Source organism: Sander lucioperca, chromosome 3 (assembly GCF_008315115.2).
Source record: "Sander lucioperca isolate FBNREF2018 chromosome 3, SLUC_FBN_1.2, whole genome shotgun sequence".
Taxonomy (NCBI): domain Eukaryota; kingdom Metazoa; phylum Chordata; class Actinopteri; order Perciformes; family Percidae; genus Sander; species Sander lucioperca.
The window spans coordinates 1,543,731-1,557,857 of record NC_050175.1 but is presented as its reverse complement, the minus strand read 5'-3'; the positions used below and the strand labels follow the sequence as shown (position 1 = coordinate 1,557,857).

General features: G+C 44.3%; 1 protein-coding gene across 7 annotated transcripts in view; it reads left to right on the top strand.

Moving 5' to 3' along the window:
- The window catches only part of kif13ba (kinesin family member 13Ba), a 51,371-nt gene that overhangs the window by 32,510 nt on the left and 4,734 nt on the right, over nucleotides 1-14,127 (top strand). For 4 of the 7 annotated variants that reach the window (XM_035999118.1, XM_035999116.1, XM_035999119.1 and 1 more), the window contains 28 exons: nucleotides 53-265; nucleotides 347-457; nucleotides 640-774; nucleotides 1,281-1,411; nucleotides 1,572-1,658; nucleotides 2,010-2,200; nucleotides 2,293-2,572; nucleotides 2,748-2,910; nucleotides 3,005-3,160; nucleotides 3,433-3,582; nucleotides 3,973-4,098; nucleotides 4,947-5,120; nucleotides 5,318-5,475; nucleotides 5,592-5,724; nucleotides 5,858-6,013; nucleotides 6,130-6,229; nucleotides 6,439-6,565; nucleotides 6,707-6,762; nucleotides 6,856-6,980; nucleotides 7,075-7,350; nucleotides 7,453-7,605; nucleotides 7,831-7,908; nucleotides 8,017-8,064; nucleotides 8,306-8,462; nucleotides 9,293-9,423; nucleotides 9,673-9,732; nucleotides 10,168-10,744; nucleotides 12,150-13,536. In XM_035999118.1, coding sequence (XP_035855011.1) covers nucleotides 53-265; nucleotides 347-457; nucleotides 640-774; nucleotides 1,281-1,411; nucleotides 1,572-1,658; nucleotides 2,010-2,200; nucleotides 2,293-2,572; nucleotides 2,748-2,910; nucleotides 3,005-3,160; nucleotides 3,433-3,582; nucleotides 3,973-4,098; nucleotides 4,947-5,120; nucleotides 5,318-5,475; nucleotides 5,592-5,724; nucleotides 5,858-6,013; nucleotides 6,130-6,229; nucleotides 6,439-6,565; nucleotides 6,707-6,762; nucleotides 6,856-6,980; nucleotides 7,075-7,350; nucleotides 7,453-7,605; nucleotides 7,831-7,908; nucleotides 8,017-8,064; nucleotides 8,306-8,462; nucleotides 9,293-9,423; nucleotides 9,673-9,732; nucleotides 10,168-10,744; nucleotides 12,150-12,355 — 4,458 coding nt within the window. In that variant the 3' untranslated portion in view covers nucleotides 12,356-13,536. The remainder of the gene's footprint in view (nucleotides 1-52; nucleotides 266-346; nucleotides 458-639; nucleotides 775-1,280; nucleotides 1,412-1,571; nucleotides 1,659-2,009; nucleotides 2,201-2,292; nucleotides 2,573-2,747; nucleotides 2,911-3,004; nucleotides 3,161-3,432; nucleotides 3,583-3,972; nucleotides 4,099-4,946; nucleotides 5,121-5,317; nucleotides 5,476-5,591; nucleotides 5,725-5,857; nucleotides 6,014-6,129; nucleotides 6,230-6,438; nucleotides 6,566-6,706; nucleotides 6,763-6,855; nucleotides 6,981-7,074; nucleotides 7,351-7,452; nucleotides 7,606-7,830; nucleotides 7,909-8,016; nucleotides 8,065-8,305; nucleotides 8,463-9,292; nucleotides 9,424-9,672; nucleotides 9,733-10,167; nucleotides 10,745-12,149; nucleotides 13,537-14,127) is intronic. The other 3 variants (XM_035999121.1, XM_035999120.1, XM_035999122.1) reach the window with 3 other exon arrangements.

The following is a 14,127-nucleotide window of genomic DNA, read 5'->3' as shown; positions in this document are numbered from 1 at the left end:
ATTTTTTATATCATTTCTCTATCGGTCTCCTTGCATTTTTGCCTTTCTCCAGGACTGTCTGGGTGGCAACAGTCGCACAGCGATGGTTGCAACTGTGAGTCCATCAGCAGACAATTATGAGGAGACTCTGTCAACGCTGCGCTATGCGGACAGAGCAAAAAGCATTGTTAACCATGCCGTCGTTAACGAAGACCCCAATGCTCGCATCATCAGGGAGCTCCGAGAGGAAGTAGAGAAACTACGAGTGCAACTGACTCAGGCAGAGGTGAGATATATTTTAAAATCATAAAATCTGTATGTAGAAATCTCTACTTTCGCATACTCTCAAGTGCTGTTTTGTTTCCAGTCTTTGAAGGCTCCAGAGCTAAAAGACCGTCTGGAAGAGTCAGAAAAGTTGATCCAAGAGATGACCATCACCTGGGAGGAGAAGCTTCGAAAAACTGAGGAGATTGCACAGGTAAGTACACACACAAGTTACAAAAGTTATGAAACTATAAATATGATGATTAAACCAAGCATATTTAGCTACTATACATAGTCCCTCCCTGTTTGATGTTCTACATTTGGTAAAACTCCTCCCAAGCAAGAATTTTAGATATTGAATTATACAGTGTGTGAATATGATCTCTGTGTTTGTAGGAGCGCCAGAAGCAGTTGGAGAGTCTGGGTATTTCTCTCCAGTCTTCAGGGATTAAAGTTGGAGATGATAAGAGTTTTCTTGTCAACCTCAACGCCGATCCTGCCCTCAATGAACTGCTGGTGTACTACCTGAAGGTACACACACACTCATCATGCTTTACTTTATGCCTTGTAACTTATTTTCCATGTTTACACAGACTACTGCCCTTTAAACATAGCATGTCGACTCAAATCTTCACACATGCACCCTTTTTGGAATATAGAAACTGAAGTTTAATTTTCATGACTAAATGTCTGAGTCAGTTGTCATCTGACTGACAGTGGGTGCTTGTGGAAAACAGTGTGTTGGGAAGCCTCAAGACAGGAATTATACCAAATTTGAAAGCACAAAACAGCTTTCAAAAAAGAATTATTAGGTTGGTGTTTGATGGGCTGGATCAGAACAGATGAAGTCATATCAAGACAGTCATGGCAGGGGCAGGCCAGATTGCATTTTGCACAAAAATGGGATACACTTTACCAGCTTGTATGTAGGTTTTACTCCAGTATACATGACTCACCTCACCACTCTCCATCACATTTATTTAATTGTCTGACTCTCAGCTGAAAACGTCTAGTCAATCTTGAATGTTGTGTCTCAGGAACACACAAAGGTGGGCTCGGCAGACTCTCAGGACATCCAGCTGTGCGGGATGGGTATCCAGGCAGAGCACTGTGTCATCGACATTATGGCAGATACTGCAGTCATCCTCACCCCCTACCGCAATGCTCGGTAAGGAACACCATCATCACAGGCTGAGTGATGGGAACATGCAGCTGAGTGTAGGGGAAAAGCAAGAGAGCAAGGCACCAGTGTTAAGAGTTCTTTTACCACTGGAGAAATCAGTTTTTAACAGTCAATCCTGTCACTGCTGTGTTTCTTGTGTTTATAGGACATGTGTTAATGGTTCTCCAGTGACCAGTGCTCTGCAGCTTCACCATGGTGACCGAATTTTCTGGGGAAACAACCACTTCTTCAGGTAATTTTATGAACTCCCAATGTTTGAATGCTGTTTGCAATTTAAAATATTCAGTTTTTCATATAATTACTATCATGTCCATGAATTCTTTGCAAGTTGCACCTGCTTTAAATACATATCTTTTTAATATATATTTTTTCTCAATTTGTTTCAGTTCTTATTAAAACACATCCAGTTCTTATTATGCATCCCAATTTTGTATTACATTCTGCCACTGTGTTCTGTACCAGCTCCTTGTGAGAATGATTAAAGATATAGCCCATATTACCTAATCACTGACAACTGGGTTATAGCAAATCAACCAACTGGTACCAAAGATTACAGTCAATTAACTGGACATCCTACCTGCAGGATCAACCTGCCTAAGCGGCGCTCTCGGGGGCCTGAGGATGAAGAGGGTGAAGGTAGTGTGATGAAGAATAGTGGCAGCAGTGAGCAGCTGGATGCAGATGGTGACACAGCCAGCGAAGTGTCCAGTGAAGTCAGCTTCTCCTATGAGTTCGCCCAGACAGAGGTCATGATGAAGGCCCTGGGCAATAATGGTAAGGAGGCATGCAGGAAATTGAGTATCTATATTCTGCATTGACAGAACATTAGTTAGTTTAGTCTCCTGACTTTTGTTTTATCCCGTCAGACCCCATGCAAGCAGTCCTGCAATCTCTGGAGAGGCAGCACGAAGAGGAGAAGCGCTCTGCTCTGGAGCGACAGAGACAAATGTACGAGCAGGAACTCCAGCAGCTCCGCAAGAAGCTGAACCCGGACCGGCTGTCCACCGGCCCATCTGGAGGGCCAGCGTCTGGCCAGCAAGGTCCAGGACAGCAGTCCCACTACCGCAGCCTGGAGAGACTCAGTATGGGAGGGATAAGTCATTCAACCAGTGCTCAGAGCAGACTGAGGCAGTGGAATGAGGACAGGTGAGAGTGTCTGTGTGTTGGTGGAGCAAGAATATAAACACACCGAATTAGAGAGTTGAAATTTTTTTTTTTATGTCAATTTGGATATGAATGTACACTAAACACCTCCTCCTTATATTGCTGCCTCCTTGCCTCTGTCTCCTGTTCTTCTCTGCCACCTCCTCTCCTCCTTCAGGGAGGTAGTGTTGGTTAGGAGTCTGCGAAGGCTGAGGGAGCAGATAGTGAGGGCAAACCTCCTGGTGCAAGAAGCCTGTTTCATCTCTGAGGAGCTGGAGCGACACACAGAGTACAGAGTCACTCTGCAGATTCCATCGGACAACCTCAACGCAAACCGCAAGGTCTCACACACACAAGCACGTAGACACTCATGCACAGATTTGCCGTAACGGCCAATCCTCAAAAATATAACTCTGTGTGTTTGTGTGTGTTTAGAGGGATGCAGTGCTCAGTGAACCAGCAATTCAGGTTCGACGTCGGTGTCGAGGGAAGCAGATCTGGAGTCTAGAGAAGATGGAGAACCGTCTGGTTGACATGAGAGAGCTGTACCAAGAGTGGCAGGACTACAACCTCCATCACCATGACAACCCTGTGAGTTAGCTTGACAAACCTGCCATGTGAAGTCTCACAATAACCCTGCCAGGTCACTAGGACAGCACTGTCAGTAAGCAGAAGTATATGAATAAAGTAAACAACTATATTAATTATGTATTGAGAAATGAAGACCCTTTAGTCAGCTTATGGAATCATAAATGATGAGCACTGTTGAGTCCTACTTGTGGTTAAAACATGCTAAAACTTGCATTTCAGTAAAACAAAGTTCTCCTGTGTGTATATTCCATGTTCTTTTTTTTCTTGTTCAGATGATGCGCTCATATTTCCGTCGAGCAGACCCGTTCTTTGACGAGCAGGAAAACCACAGTCTGATCGGCGTTGCAAATGTCTTCCTTTCCTGTCTCTTCTACGATGTCAAGCTGCAGTACGCTGTTCCCATCATCAATCAGAAGGGGGAGGTAGGTAGTCTTGTTGGTTAATTGAGTTATTCCTCCATCTCTTTTCCTTAATCTCCATCTCTTTATGAAGAAGTACGCTCAACAGATGAATTCATAAAGAATCAGAGCTCCCATCAGTCTCTAGACTTGTATTTTACATTCTTCAATGTTTTTTCTAAATTTTTCTAAAAATTCTAAATTTCAGTGGCTACTTAATTGATATTTAAGTATGAAAGCAAAATACAAGAAAAGTTGTAAAAAAGGAAATGTTCAGCTGAATGTTCACAATTAATCTCCAAATGGTGGATGAGTAGCTTTGGGGTAGAAGAACTTACATTCACAGACACATTTTCTAGGTAAGGTGGTTGTTGGTTGTTTTCTTATGTTTTCCCTCTCCTCTCCTGTGGTCAGGTGACAGGGCGTCTTCATGTGGAGGTGGTGAGGGTTGGAGGGGGATTAGAGGACAACATGGCCGGAGGAGATGAACCCGATAACAACCAAGACACTGAAGTCCAGGATCGCAAACTGGTCTGCATGGTAAGACAGACAGATCCTCAGAGAGAAGTACATTATCTCAGACTTGGGTCAGTCAATATTTTAAATTCATTCCAGGAGCTTTGTTTCATAGTTCATGGAGCATTAAGTGCGTTCAGTTTACCTTTAATTTACCTTCATTTTCAGTTAACTTTTTAGTATGAGTACAGTGCCCATTCAAAACATGCCTGTTCAGAACAGGACGATTGCTTTGCCTGTGGTTTTGCTGCTCGCAGCTTTCTCAAGAACCGCTTATTTCATCAGCTTCACACTCGCACTGCTCTTCCTTCTGTCCTGAGCAATACACCTGCCATGACATAGTTGCGTCACATACCGAAGTCACAGCTGCTTACAGTCAGAAACACCAGTAAAATACACTGGTTCATGGGAAAAAACATCCAGAGCAGACTTTACCATATGCAACTCAACTGTATACTACTGACTAACTGTGTAGTTCTACTTCAGATAAAAAATATTGGACTACTACATTTACCTGGCAGAGAAATGTTGCTGGTTATGTTTCAGATTCAGATTTTACTCACAAAATACAACAATTAAAATATGATGCATTATTATTCATTAAGCTATCCAGCATTATATAAGTGGTATATTTGAATGCAGGACTTGTACTGTGTGGTATAAATACCTAAAAGTTTTAAGTAGGTCTACTTCTACCACTGCCAATACCAACACTCCCAGGTAGACATAACCACCGTGGTTATAAAGGTATTTAAAGATTATAAAGGTATTTTGGCGGAGGTAATGTTAGTAGAAACTTACATTACTTCATTTTTGGGTTTGTGTCGCCCTTCGGGTGTTTAAATGACTTTTGACCTGTGGATCCTCTACAGATTAAGATCCTGCAGGCCACTGGTCTTCCCCAGTACCTGTCCAACTTCGTCTTCTGTCAGTATTCATTCTGGGACCAGCCTGAGCCCGTCATTGTGGCTCCTGAAGTAGACCCATCGTCCTCGTCGCCCAGCACCAAGGACCCACACTGCATGGTGGTGTTTGACAGCTGCAAGGTGAGGCCTGGGTGGGAGAAAGCGGACAAGTCAGATTAAATGCTTTCATGCACTCTGTGCGTTTGGGTTTAATTGTTATTGTGTTAAAGAAACACATACTGTAGGTAGTTGTAAGGATTTTTTTTTTATAAAAGGTGGTGGGGGACTGGTCAGTTATAAGTTGTTGGTATAAGACTAATCTTTTTTTGGTCCTGTAGGAGGTGGCTGTGTCAGTAACAGAGGATTTCATTGAATACCTGACTGAAGGGGCAGTTGTCATCGAGGTATATGGACACAGACAGGCTGATGCAGGAAGAAACCCCGCCCTCTGGGACCTCAGCATTATCCAGGCCAAAACACGCACACTACGAGACAGGTAGACACACACACAGTCACCTTTGACTCTTTGCATTTCTCTTGCATTCCAGTCACGTTTAATAAAACCAATGCACTGGTGTTGCCCAGATGTGCTGATAATGTTCGTTTTTGTAGGTGGAGTGAGGTAACACGTCGCCTGGAGCTGTGGATTCAAATCCTGGAGATAAATGAGAATGGAGACTTTGTCCCAGTGGAAGTGATTCCTGCCAAAGATGTGCGGACTGGGGGAATCTTCCAGCTTCGGCAGGTAAGGAAAAGCCCAAACACACCCACAGTCAACCTGGTCACAGCAGGTGGAACGAGCAAACTTCACCTACAAAGCCAACTTCTAAATATTTCTCCTGTGTCCTGCTACATCTCCTCTCCCTCCTCATCTCCAGGGTCAGTCAAGGCGAATCCAGGTGGACGTGCGTTCAGTTCAAGACTCAGGCACCATGCCTCTGATAGCAGAAATACTGCTTGCAGTGTCAGTGGGTTGTGTGGAGATCAGAAACACCACAGCAAACCAGGAAGGAGATGAGATGGACAGTTATCAGGTAGATCAGTTTAATACAGCTCTGTCTACAGTCTGCTTGCCTCTTTCAATAAGTCTTAAATTGACTATGAAGTGAACTGAATCCCAAGATGATTGACTCGTTGGTTTGTTGTAAAGGAAAGAGACCTGGAGCGTTTGCGGCGGCAGTGGTTAGCTGCTCTCACCAAGAGACAGGAATACCTTGATCAGCACCTGCAGAGCCTGGTCAGCAAAGCAGGTAACACCAAAACACACACACATGAGTACACAAACAATCATAAAAACATGCTTACACTTTCAAAAGTCTGTAACACTGCCCTCTGTTCCTGTAGCGCTCATTGTTGTAGTGGTCTACAGCCTGTTGGCATCTTCAGTATTAGGATAGTTACATTTTGGTGGTTTTTAGTGTAGGAAGTGTTAAATGTTTGAGGGTTGTTGTGTGCACAGAAAAGACAGAAGATGACATGGAGAGGGAGGCCCAGCTGCTGGAGTGGCGCTTGACTCTGACAGAGGAAAGAAATGCTGTCATGGTGCCCTCTGCTGGCAGCGGCATTCCTGGAGCACCTGCTGAATGGTATGACACATGGCAGAGTGTGTGTGTGTGTGTGTGTGTGTGTGTGATTTATTTAATATTTCTTTGTGATTGCCTCAACTTTACTTCCGTAAGGCACAGTATATATGTTGATCCCAGTGTGTGTTTCGTGTTTGTTCACAGGGTTCCTCTGCCCGGCATGGAGACTCATACTCCTGTCCTCTTCCTGAACCTCAAACGTAAGTCACTTCTTTGCTAAATAATGTATGCTTTTTCACATGTTTTTTCTACTCACAGGTCGATTTACAGTGTTTTTTTTTGGGTTTTCCCAGCTGATGACCTCAGCTCTCCAGACCAGTTTGAGGTTCCTGAGGCTGGAGGTTGGGATGCCACCCTGAGTGGAGAGGATGAGGACGACTTCTTTGACCTGCAGATCGTCAAACACTACGATGGAGAGGTGAGGATGGGCCCGCATGAGGTATTTTCTGGAGGAATTCCTTGACTCCGTTTGGAAAAACGTTTCAGTGACCAGTTGTGTGTTGACGATGCAGGTGAAAGCAGAGGCATCATGGGACTCTACCGTCCATGAGTGTCTCCAGCTCAGCCGTGGGGGGGCGTGGCCGGAGCAGCGGGTATACCTGACAGTTCGAGTGGTGGTTCAGCTTAGCCACCCTGCCGACATGCAGCTGGTCCTGAGAAAGAGGATCTGCGTCAACGTTAACCAGGGCCGCCAGGGTTTTGCACACAACTTTCTTAGAAGGATGTCAACCCGCAGCACCATACCTGGCTGTGGGGTCACCTTTGAGGTGGTCTCCAACATCCCCGGGGTAAGGCCAGAGAAAATATCAGGCATTTACTGATGTGCCCAATAAACTTTCAGCAGGGTTGATTATTGAACACATTTCTTTATGATTTTACGTCTTTGTCAGGACGCGCCTGGTTCAGAGGACAGGGAGATGCTGGCTAACCTCGCTGCCAGCGCACACAACGGCCAGTCAGCTGATGACGAGGCTGCAATTGAGAAATACCTCCGCAGTGTCCTTAGTCTGGAGAACATCCTGACTCTGGATAGACTCAGACAGGTAGGTAGAGAAACTGGAGATATAGACAGATTGAAATTAGATACATTGATAGATAGGCAGACATTCAATCACACAGGAATATGTGAAGGTTTAACACACACAGAAGCCCAGAAGATACATGGCTTGTTAAAATTAAAATCATCAAAGTTGTGATTTGTTTTTTTCATTTTTTTTTTTCCAAGTTCTTTCTAATATGTTGAAAATATGCTGCGTGTGTGTTTTTAGGAGGTGGCAGTGAAGGAGCAACTGACGGGCAGAGGGAAGAGCAACAGACGGAGCATAAGTTCTCCTTCTGTCCACAGGGTAAAACACAAATACAATGCCGTAATACTGCACTGTAAGACGATGCAATATACTACAATATAATATAATTTCTTAATACTCTTTCTCTCTCTGCCCATTCATCCTCAGCTGTCTGGAAGTAGACAAGACCTGTCTACAACCTGCCTGGACGATAAGGTAACACCCACTTTTTGCTTCTTGCCTCATCATGTTGACTGTTAATGATTTCAAATATTTTGTGATTAATCCAGTGGTAATTATTAGTCTGGTGTAACTAAATAACAAACTTAGTGTTTAGTGTAGTGAATGTGAAACTTTAGCAAACCAAACATCATGTATCGATCTGTTCATATGAAGCATTAACATCTGGTTGCTCTGATGCCATATTCCAATGTCCTGTCGTCTTTCTGTTTCTCAGGGTCGATGGGAGAGTCAGCAGGATATCTTCATGCCTTCTCAGTTTCACCGCACGCTCCCCCGGCCAGCCTCTTCCCCCTCCACCTACTCCACCTCCCCTTCTTCATCCCCTACTCCCTTCGGCATAACATCCCCACAGAACCAGGAACCAGAGCAAGGTAAACATCCTCCCTTAACCCCCTCTCCTTCTCCTTTCTTCTCTCCTCTACGATACATTTCATACCACTTTTCCTCCACAGTCCCAACTTACTCTTACTCTCCTACCAATTCTTTATTCTTCTTTCCAAGCGGGTTCATCCATTTCTTCTGATCTCAATCATACTTGGAGCTTAATCTTGAGACTCCACTTTTTCTGTTTGATGTTGCTAAAATACCACAGTTTACTACACAATCCCATGTGTCATTGTTTACATTATCAACTGCTGTGTCTCCGCTCTGTTCCTGTCCTTCCCAGCAAAAGTGATGTGTGTGTATATGTATCGTCCTGCCTGCTCCTTCCATCCATTTCTGTACCCTTCTTTGTCTAACGCAGTGTGAACTCCTCTCCTTTCACATCATAATCATTACCACAACCTTTTCAGTGTAATCAGTCTCCATCTCAACAATCCAAATATTTCTGTCTGATAGTGATTTCTTGTCCATGTCAAAATTCATGTTACTGTGACGTGCTTTAGATTAATTCCGTTCACAAAATGAACGGAATTAATTTTTTATTTTTTTATTTTTTGTTTTACATTCCAAAGATTAGGATGTTTTTCAATCACATTGTAAATGGCTAAATCAACCATCTGTCAGTGTCTTATGGCCGGCTGATGTCTCCTTCTATCAGTCAATCACTGTGTTGGGGTTTTTGGTCTTTCCTGGACTCGCTTTCAACTTTCTGTCTTAATATTTCACACCTCCTCTACCTCCCACACCTGCTCCTCTTCCCTTGCTTCTTTCCTCTCCTCCTCTGCCTCCTCTCTCACTCCCTTACCCCCTTCCCCAGGTCGTTCAGGACTTGCTGCCTCTTATCTTTCAGTTAAGGCCCTGGTTCCTCAGATGCCCAAACTGCTCAAGTCTCTGTTTCCAGCGCGAGACGAGAAGAAGGAGCTGAGACCTTCGCCACACAACCAGCAGGTCAGCAGACAGTGTAGCTCAGTGCAGCTCAGAATACTCAGGTCTTCATTTAACTGTGTGAATGGTGGAGCAGGGTGGGATTTAGTTAGCCTTGCTAAAGGAATAGAGATTACAAATGTCCAGTATATAATTAGTAGTAAATTATGCTAGACTGGTTCAACTAGTGAATCTCAAGCTCTGGCAGGCAGCAAGGCAAGAGCACAGGAATGTAAGTCTTGTCATGTCATAACCTGGTATTTTGTCACTCAGCAGCATGTCCCTCGCATCGTGACATCAGGAGGGGACGACAATCGAGTCAAGGCGGAGACGGTGAGATTGTCCACCTTCCCCTCAGAGGTTTCTGTTGTTTTAGGTCCTGTCACTCTTAGCTCAGATTGTGTTTTATGGGTTATGGGTTTTGCTTTGTGCCATGTCTTCTTTCATCTTTAGTTTTTCGTATTAGTAATTTGATCAAATGTTATATGTCATATTCAAGCTGCACAACATTGACCCCAATTTCAATCTGGAGTCGCGTCTGTCTGTCTGTCTGTCTGTGTGTCTGTCTGTCTGTCTGTCAAACTTTACATGGGTTATTTGTGCTGTCAACCAGCTGCAAATGTCAATCTTATAGCACCTGATTGGTCCTAGGAGTGACTGTAACATTTTGGGGAAGTTGATAATTATTGGTGATTATTGTTTTGTTGTTTTGCCTTGCATGCTCTCGTCTGTTCCTCTGTTCCTGTGGCAACCGTTGGTTTCCTGTAGACTGCTGTTCTCCGGCCCCCAACCAAAGACAGACGGGCAGAGTTCCCAGAAGTCCCTTCTCTTCCTGTGCATGACCCGCATGACATCACCCCCCTCAGCCCCCTCAGCCAGTCATCAAGTGGCTACTTCTCCAGTAGTGTTTCTACAGTTACCCTGTCTGACGTTCTCCAACCTTCCTCCTCGTCGTCCTCCCTCCTGGCCGCTGAGACTACGTTACCCACAAACCCCCAGCAGCAGGGTGCTGACAGGAACGATGTTGTAACCTCTCCTTCTCAGTGTGTCACCAAGATGGCCGTCGTCGCTCCACCCGCTTCCAATCACAACAGCTTCACTGCAGAAAACTCCTTCTCTGAACACAAGCTGGTCAACTCAGGAAGAGGAGGCGGCGATGGCTTTGAGAGGCTGGAGATCTCTGTGGACGATGAAGAGCGTAGCCATGACGACGTACTGCCTGACTGGCTGACAGAAGGGGCATGTGTTACAGTAGGAAGCAATAAGGCCGGGGCAGTGCGCTACGTTGGAATGACGCAGTTCGCTGATGGAGTGTGGGTGGGGGTGGAGCTGGACACCCCTGTAGGTAGGTACACAATTAAAGGGTCCGTTTACCCAAGTTATGCAAATATGTGAGAAACCACTTCCTCAAGGATCAGGTTTTGGTCATTTAAAAAGATAACCTTACTAGACTATAGTGCATTTTTGTGTAGTGATAAAGATTAGCTGTCATTTCAGTGTGCGATGCCTAGGAAATAATTGTTACAATTGCATTTACAAAGTCACAAATAGGGCTGTCCCAAACGATTATTTTTTTAAACGATTAATCTAGCGATTATTTTTTCGATTAGTCGACTAATCTAACGATTAATTTTTTGATTAATCTAACAATTAATTGTTCAATTGGCAATTATTTTCCCATTGCTCAATTTTTAACAATTTACACAAAACAAATTTCAATAAGGTTCATATCTCATATATTTATTAAAATTCTCATGAAACTCTGATGATGGTAAACCAAATCATCGGACTAACGTACCGTTGGGCTATCACACATGTGTGTTGATAATCACACATGCTTGGGAGTAGAGCTTAGATCGGGCACAAAAAATCCAGCCCGAGCCCGTGTACGTTGCGTCCGAGCCCGGCCCGGCCCGGCACATTAATTGGAATTATGAGCCCGAGCCCGATTTAAACCCGACAACTTTTTAATATGTGGGCCGTTATAACTGACGTTATAAAGGACTTGTGAGATATCTGAAACAATCTGGCCTGGTTGCGCAATTATGGAAGACAGTGCCCCAGTTTGGGGAGACAGGATGTAGCCCAGTTTACCTCCCACTCAAGTCAGTGCAGGACACCCACCCAGAGAGAGGAGCTGTAGAGGCAGAGCTTTCTCCCCACCCAATTAGGCTAATAAAGTAATGATTAAAAAAACACAAATGTTTGATCAAGGGCCCGGCCCGGGGATAGTGGCAGGCAATATCGTCCCAACCCGGCCCGTGGGTCAAGTTCAGGCTCGGGCAGAGAATCTAAACTCTACTTGGGAGGGAAAGGGAGCAGAACTTAGGGTGTTTTGCTGCTGTTATCCTGACTCAGGGATCATTTGACAAAGTCTACAGACTACCACGTTGTTGTTGTTGGCATTAAGAGTAAAATACTCCCACACTTTAGAAGACCGTGTGTGAGCCTTTTTCTCAACGTATTGTTGAACTCGCGAGGAATCCTTACTTGCGGTGTTGCTGGAGGCAGCCATGTTTTTTTTTTCTACGCGTGACGCAAATCATTTGTGTCGACACATACGTAATCTATTACATCGAACTACGTTGACGAATCGTCTCAGCCCTAGTCACAAATACTTTATGAATGAGTTCAGCTGCGCCATGATTGGCTCCTCTGTTAAAATACTGCCTCTGATTGGTAGAGCTGACTACAGTATAGTGCTAAATGACTTTGTCTTGGCGGTGATGAACTTTATTTTCTCCCTACAGGCAAAAATGACGGTTCCGTTGGAGGTCATCGGTATTTCCAATGTAAACCGGGTTACGGGGTGCTGGTTCGCCCGGACCGGCTGTCCTGCCGTGATCGGACCAGCCGGCGAACGGGAGACTTCACTGCTCCTGCCCATGTCCCCGTCTTGCGAGGAGAAGCCATTGTTGCCCGCCATGGGGAGAATCGCAAGTCCTGGAGCAGTTGAGACAGGGAAAGTAGGAGCTGGATGGGAGAGATGAACTCCCTACAGCCTTCCTCCTCCTCCTCTCTTCCTCTCCTCCCAGCTATGCAACAGGCTCACACATCAAAACTGAAATACTGCCTACCCTCCCATAGTTTGAAACTACACTCACTACGTCCATTTACAAGTAATGGATGGAAGTAGAATAAAGACAATGAAGACACCCTTTAGAACGAATGCAAGCAAGTTGATGAAAGACTATGCAGAGTATATAGAAGTCTGTAGAAGGACTATTTATCATGTGGGAAGATAACCCTAAATGAATGGCAGTCAGTAGGGAAGACTGCTGAGAGTGAATGAAAGTCAGTGCATTTGGAGTGCTGGAGCTCTGCGGGGGTGTGGATTGGACGCTGCAGATGGATGATTTGCTCTCTGAGCTGATATACAGGGATGCAACCAGTCACGATTTAGGCAGGAGTCACTTTTTTTGATCCCAGTTCACATCAGAGAATATATTTTAAACTTGGGAGGCATTTTAGAGTGCAGAAAAAACACTTCTAGAATGAAAAGCCTTCATCTTTTTCTGGTTGGATGCTGGCTATTATTTGCAATTTTTTATTCTATTCATCATTCATAATAAGTTATTATTAGTAGTTATAGCTATTAGAAAATATCAAAATATACACATTTTTCGAGCTGAAAACAACGTCTCACTATAGTATGTGCTCTGCGTTCTTGGCGAATGAGGAAACAAAACGGATCCAATTGAATTTTTAGAATTATTGAATTATTTTTTTTTTATTTGGGGTAAGAGGGACATAGAGCTCGATCCATGCCGTACTGTGTGTTTGCATCCCTGGATATGATGTCTCTACCTGGTAGTCCTGAGACTCTATGTCCCAGAATCCCCTGCTCCGGCTGCCACTCCCCTGAACTCTCTTGTCTACAGACACTTTGACTCCTTGTTTGAGACTCGTCTCCTCCTCCTGGACTCCTTTTCTTTTGAAAATAGATCCTCCCAGAATGTGCCTTCACCATGGCTTGGTTTGGTTTGCATTTGTTTTTCTGAATATTTAATTTCTGTTCGCTGTGTTTGTTTTAAGAGAATGCCTTGTGCTAAGTGTGAGGTGATCTCAGGGACTGCAGAGGGGAAAGGACAAGGAGGGTGTGTGTGTGTGTGTGTGTGTGTGTGTGTGTGTGTGTGTGTATAAATGTTGTACAGTGTTGCCCTGTGTGCACAAATAAGTTCATATTGTCGTAGCCGTTATCGATGTTGAAGACTATATGTGTTGAGCAGGAAAAGTTGTGTCCTTGTTGGACAAAGCCACTATAGGAGCAAATTGTTTGTATTGGGAGGCTTTAAAAGTCGATTTTGCACTGGAGACATTGGATAGGAAGCATCTGTATGCTAGCAGAACGTGTCTGTGGTCATGGTGCAGCGAGCGAGACAGAGAGGTAGACGAGTAAACAGTTTCCTCGAACCAACTACTAATGTGAAAATGGTTGTTGATGTAGTTTATGTCCATCTGAGTGGGCCATCTGGATGCCTGTTCTTGAAGCTAATTTGCTAGTTATCCTCTGTGACTGACATTTGGACGCCGGGGGGGGGGGGGGGGCTGTAGTACTCTGGTGTTGGTGGGAATAGGCATGTGTATGTGTTGAGGAAAAAGAAAGTGAGGAGCTCTGCTGGGTATTTCACACTTGAGAATTGATTTGCTTCTATGCATTTCATCAGTTTTTTAAATCTAGTTTTTATCTTTTTATTTCTAAATGACTCACAAGTGGGAGAACCAGCT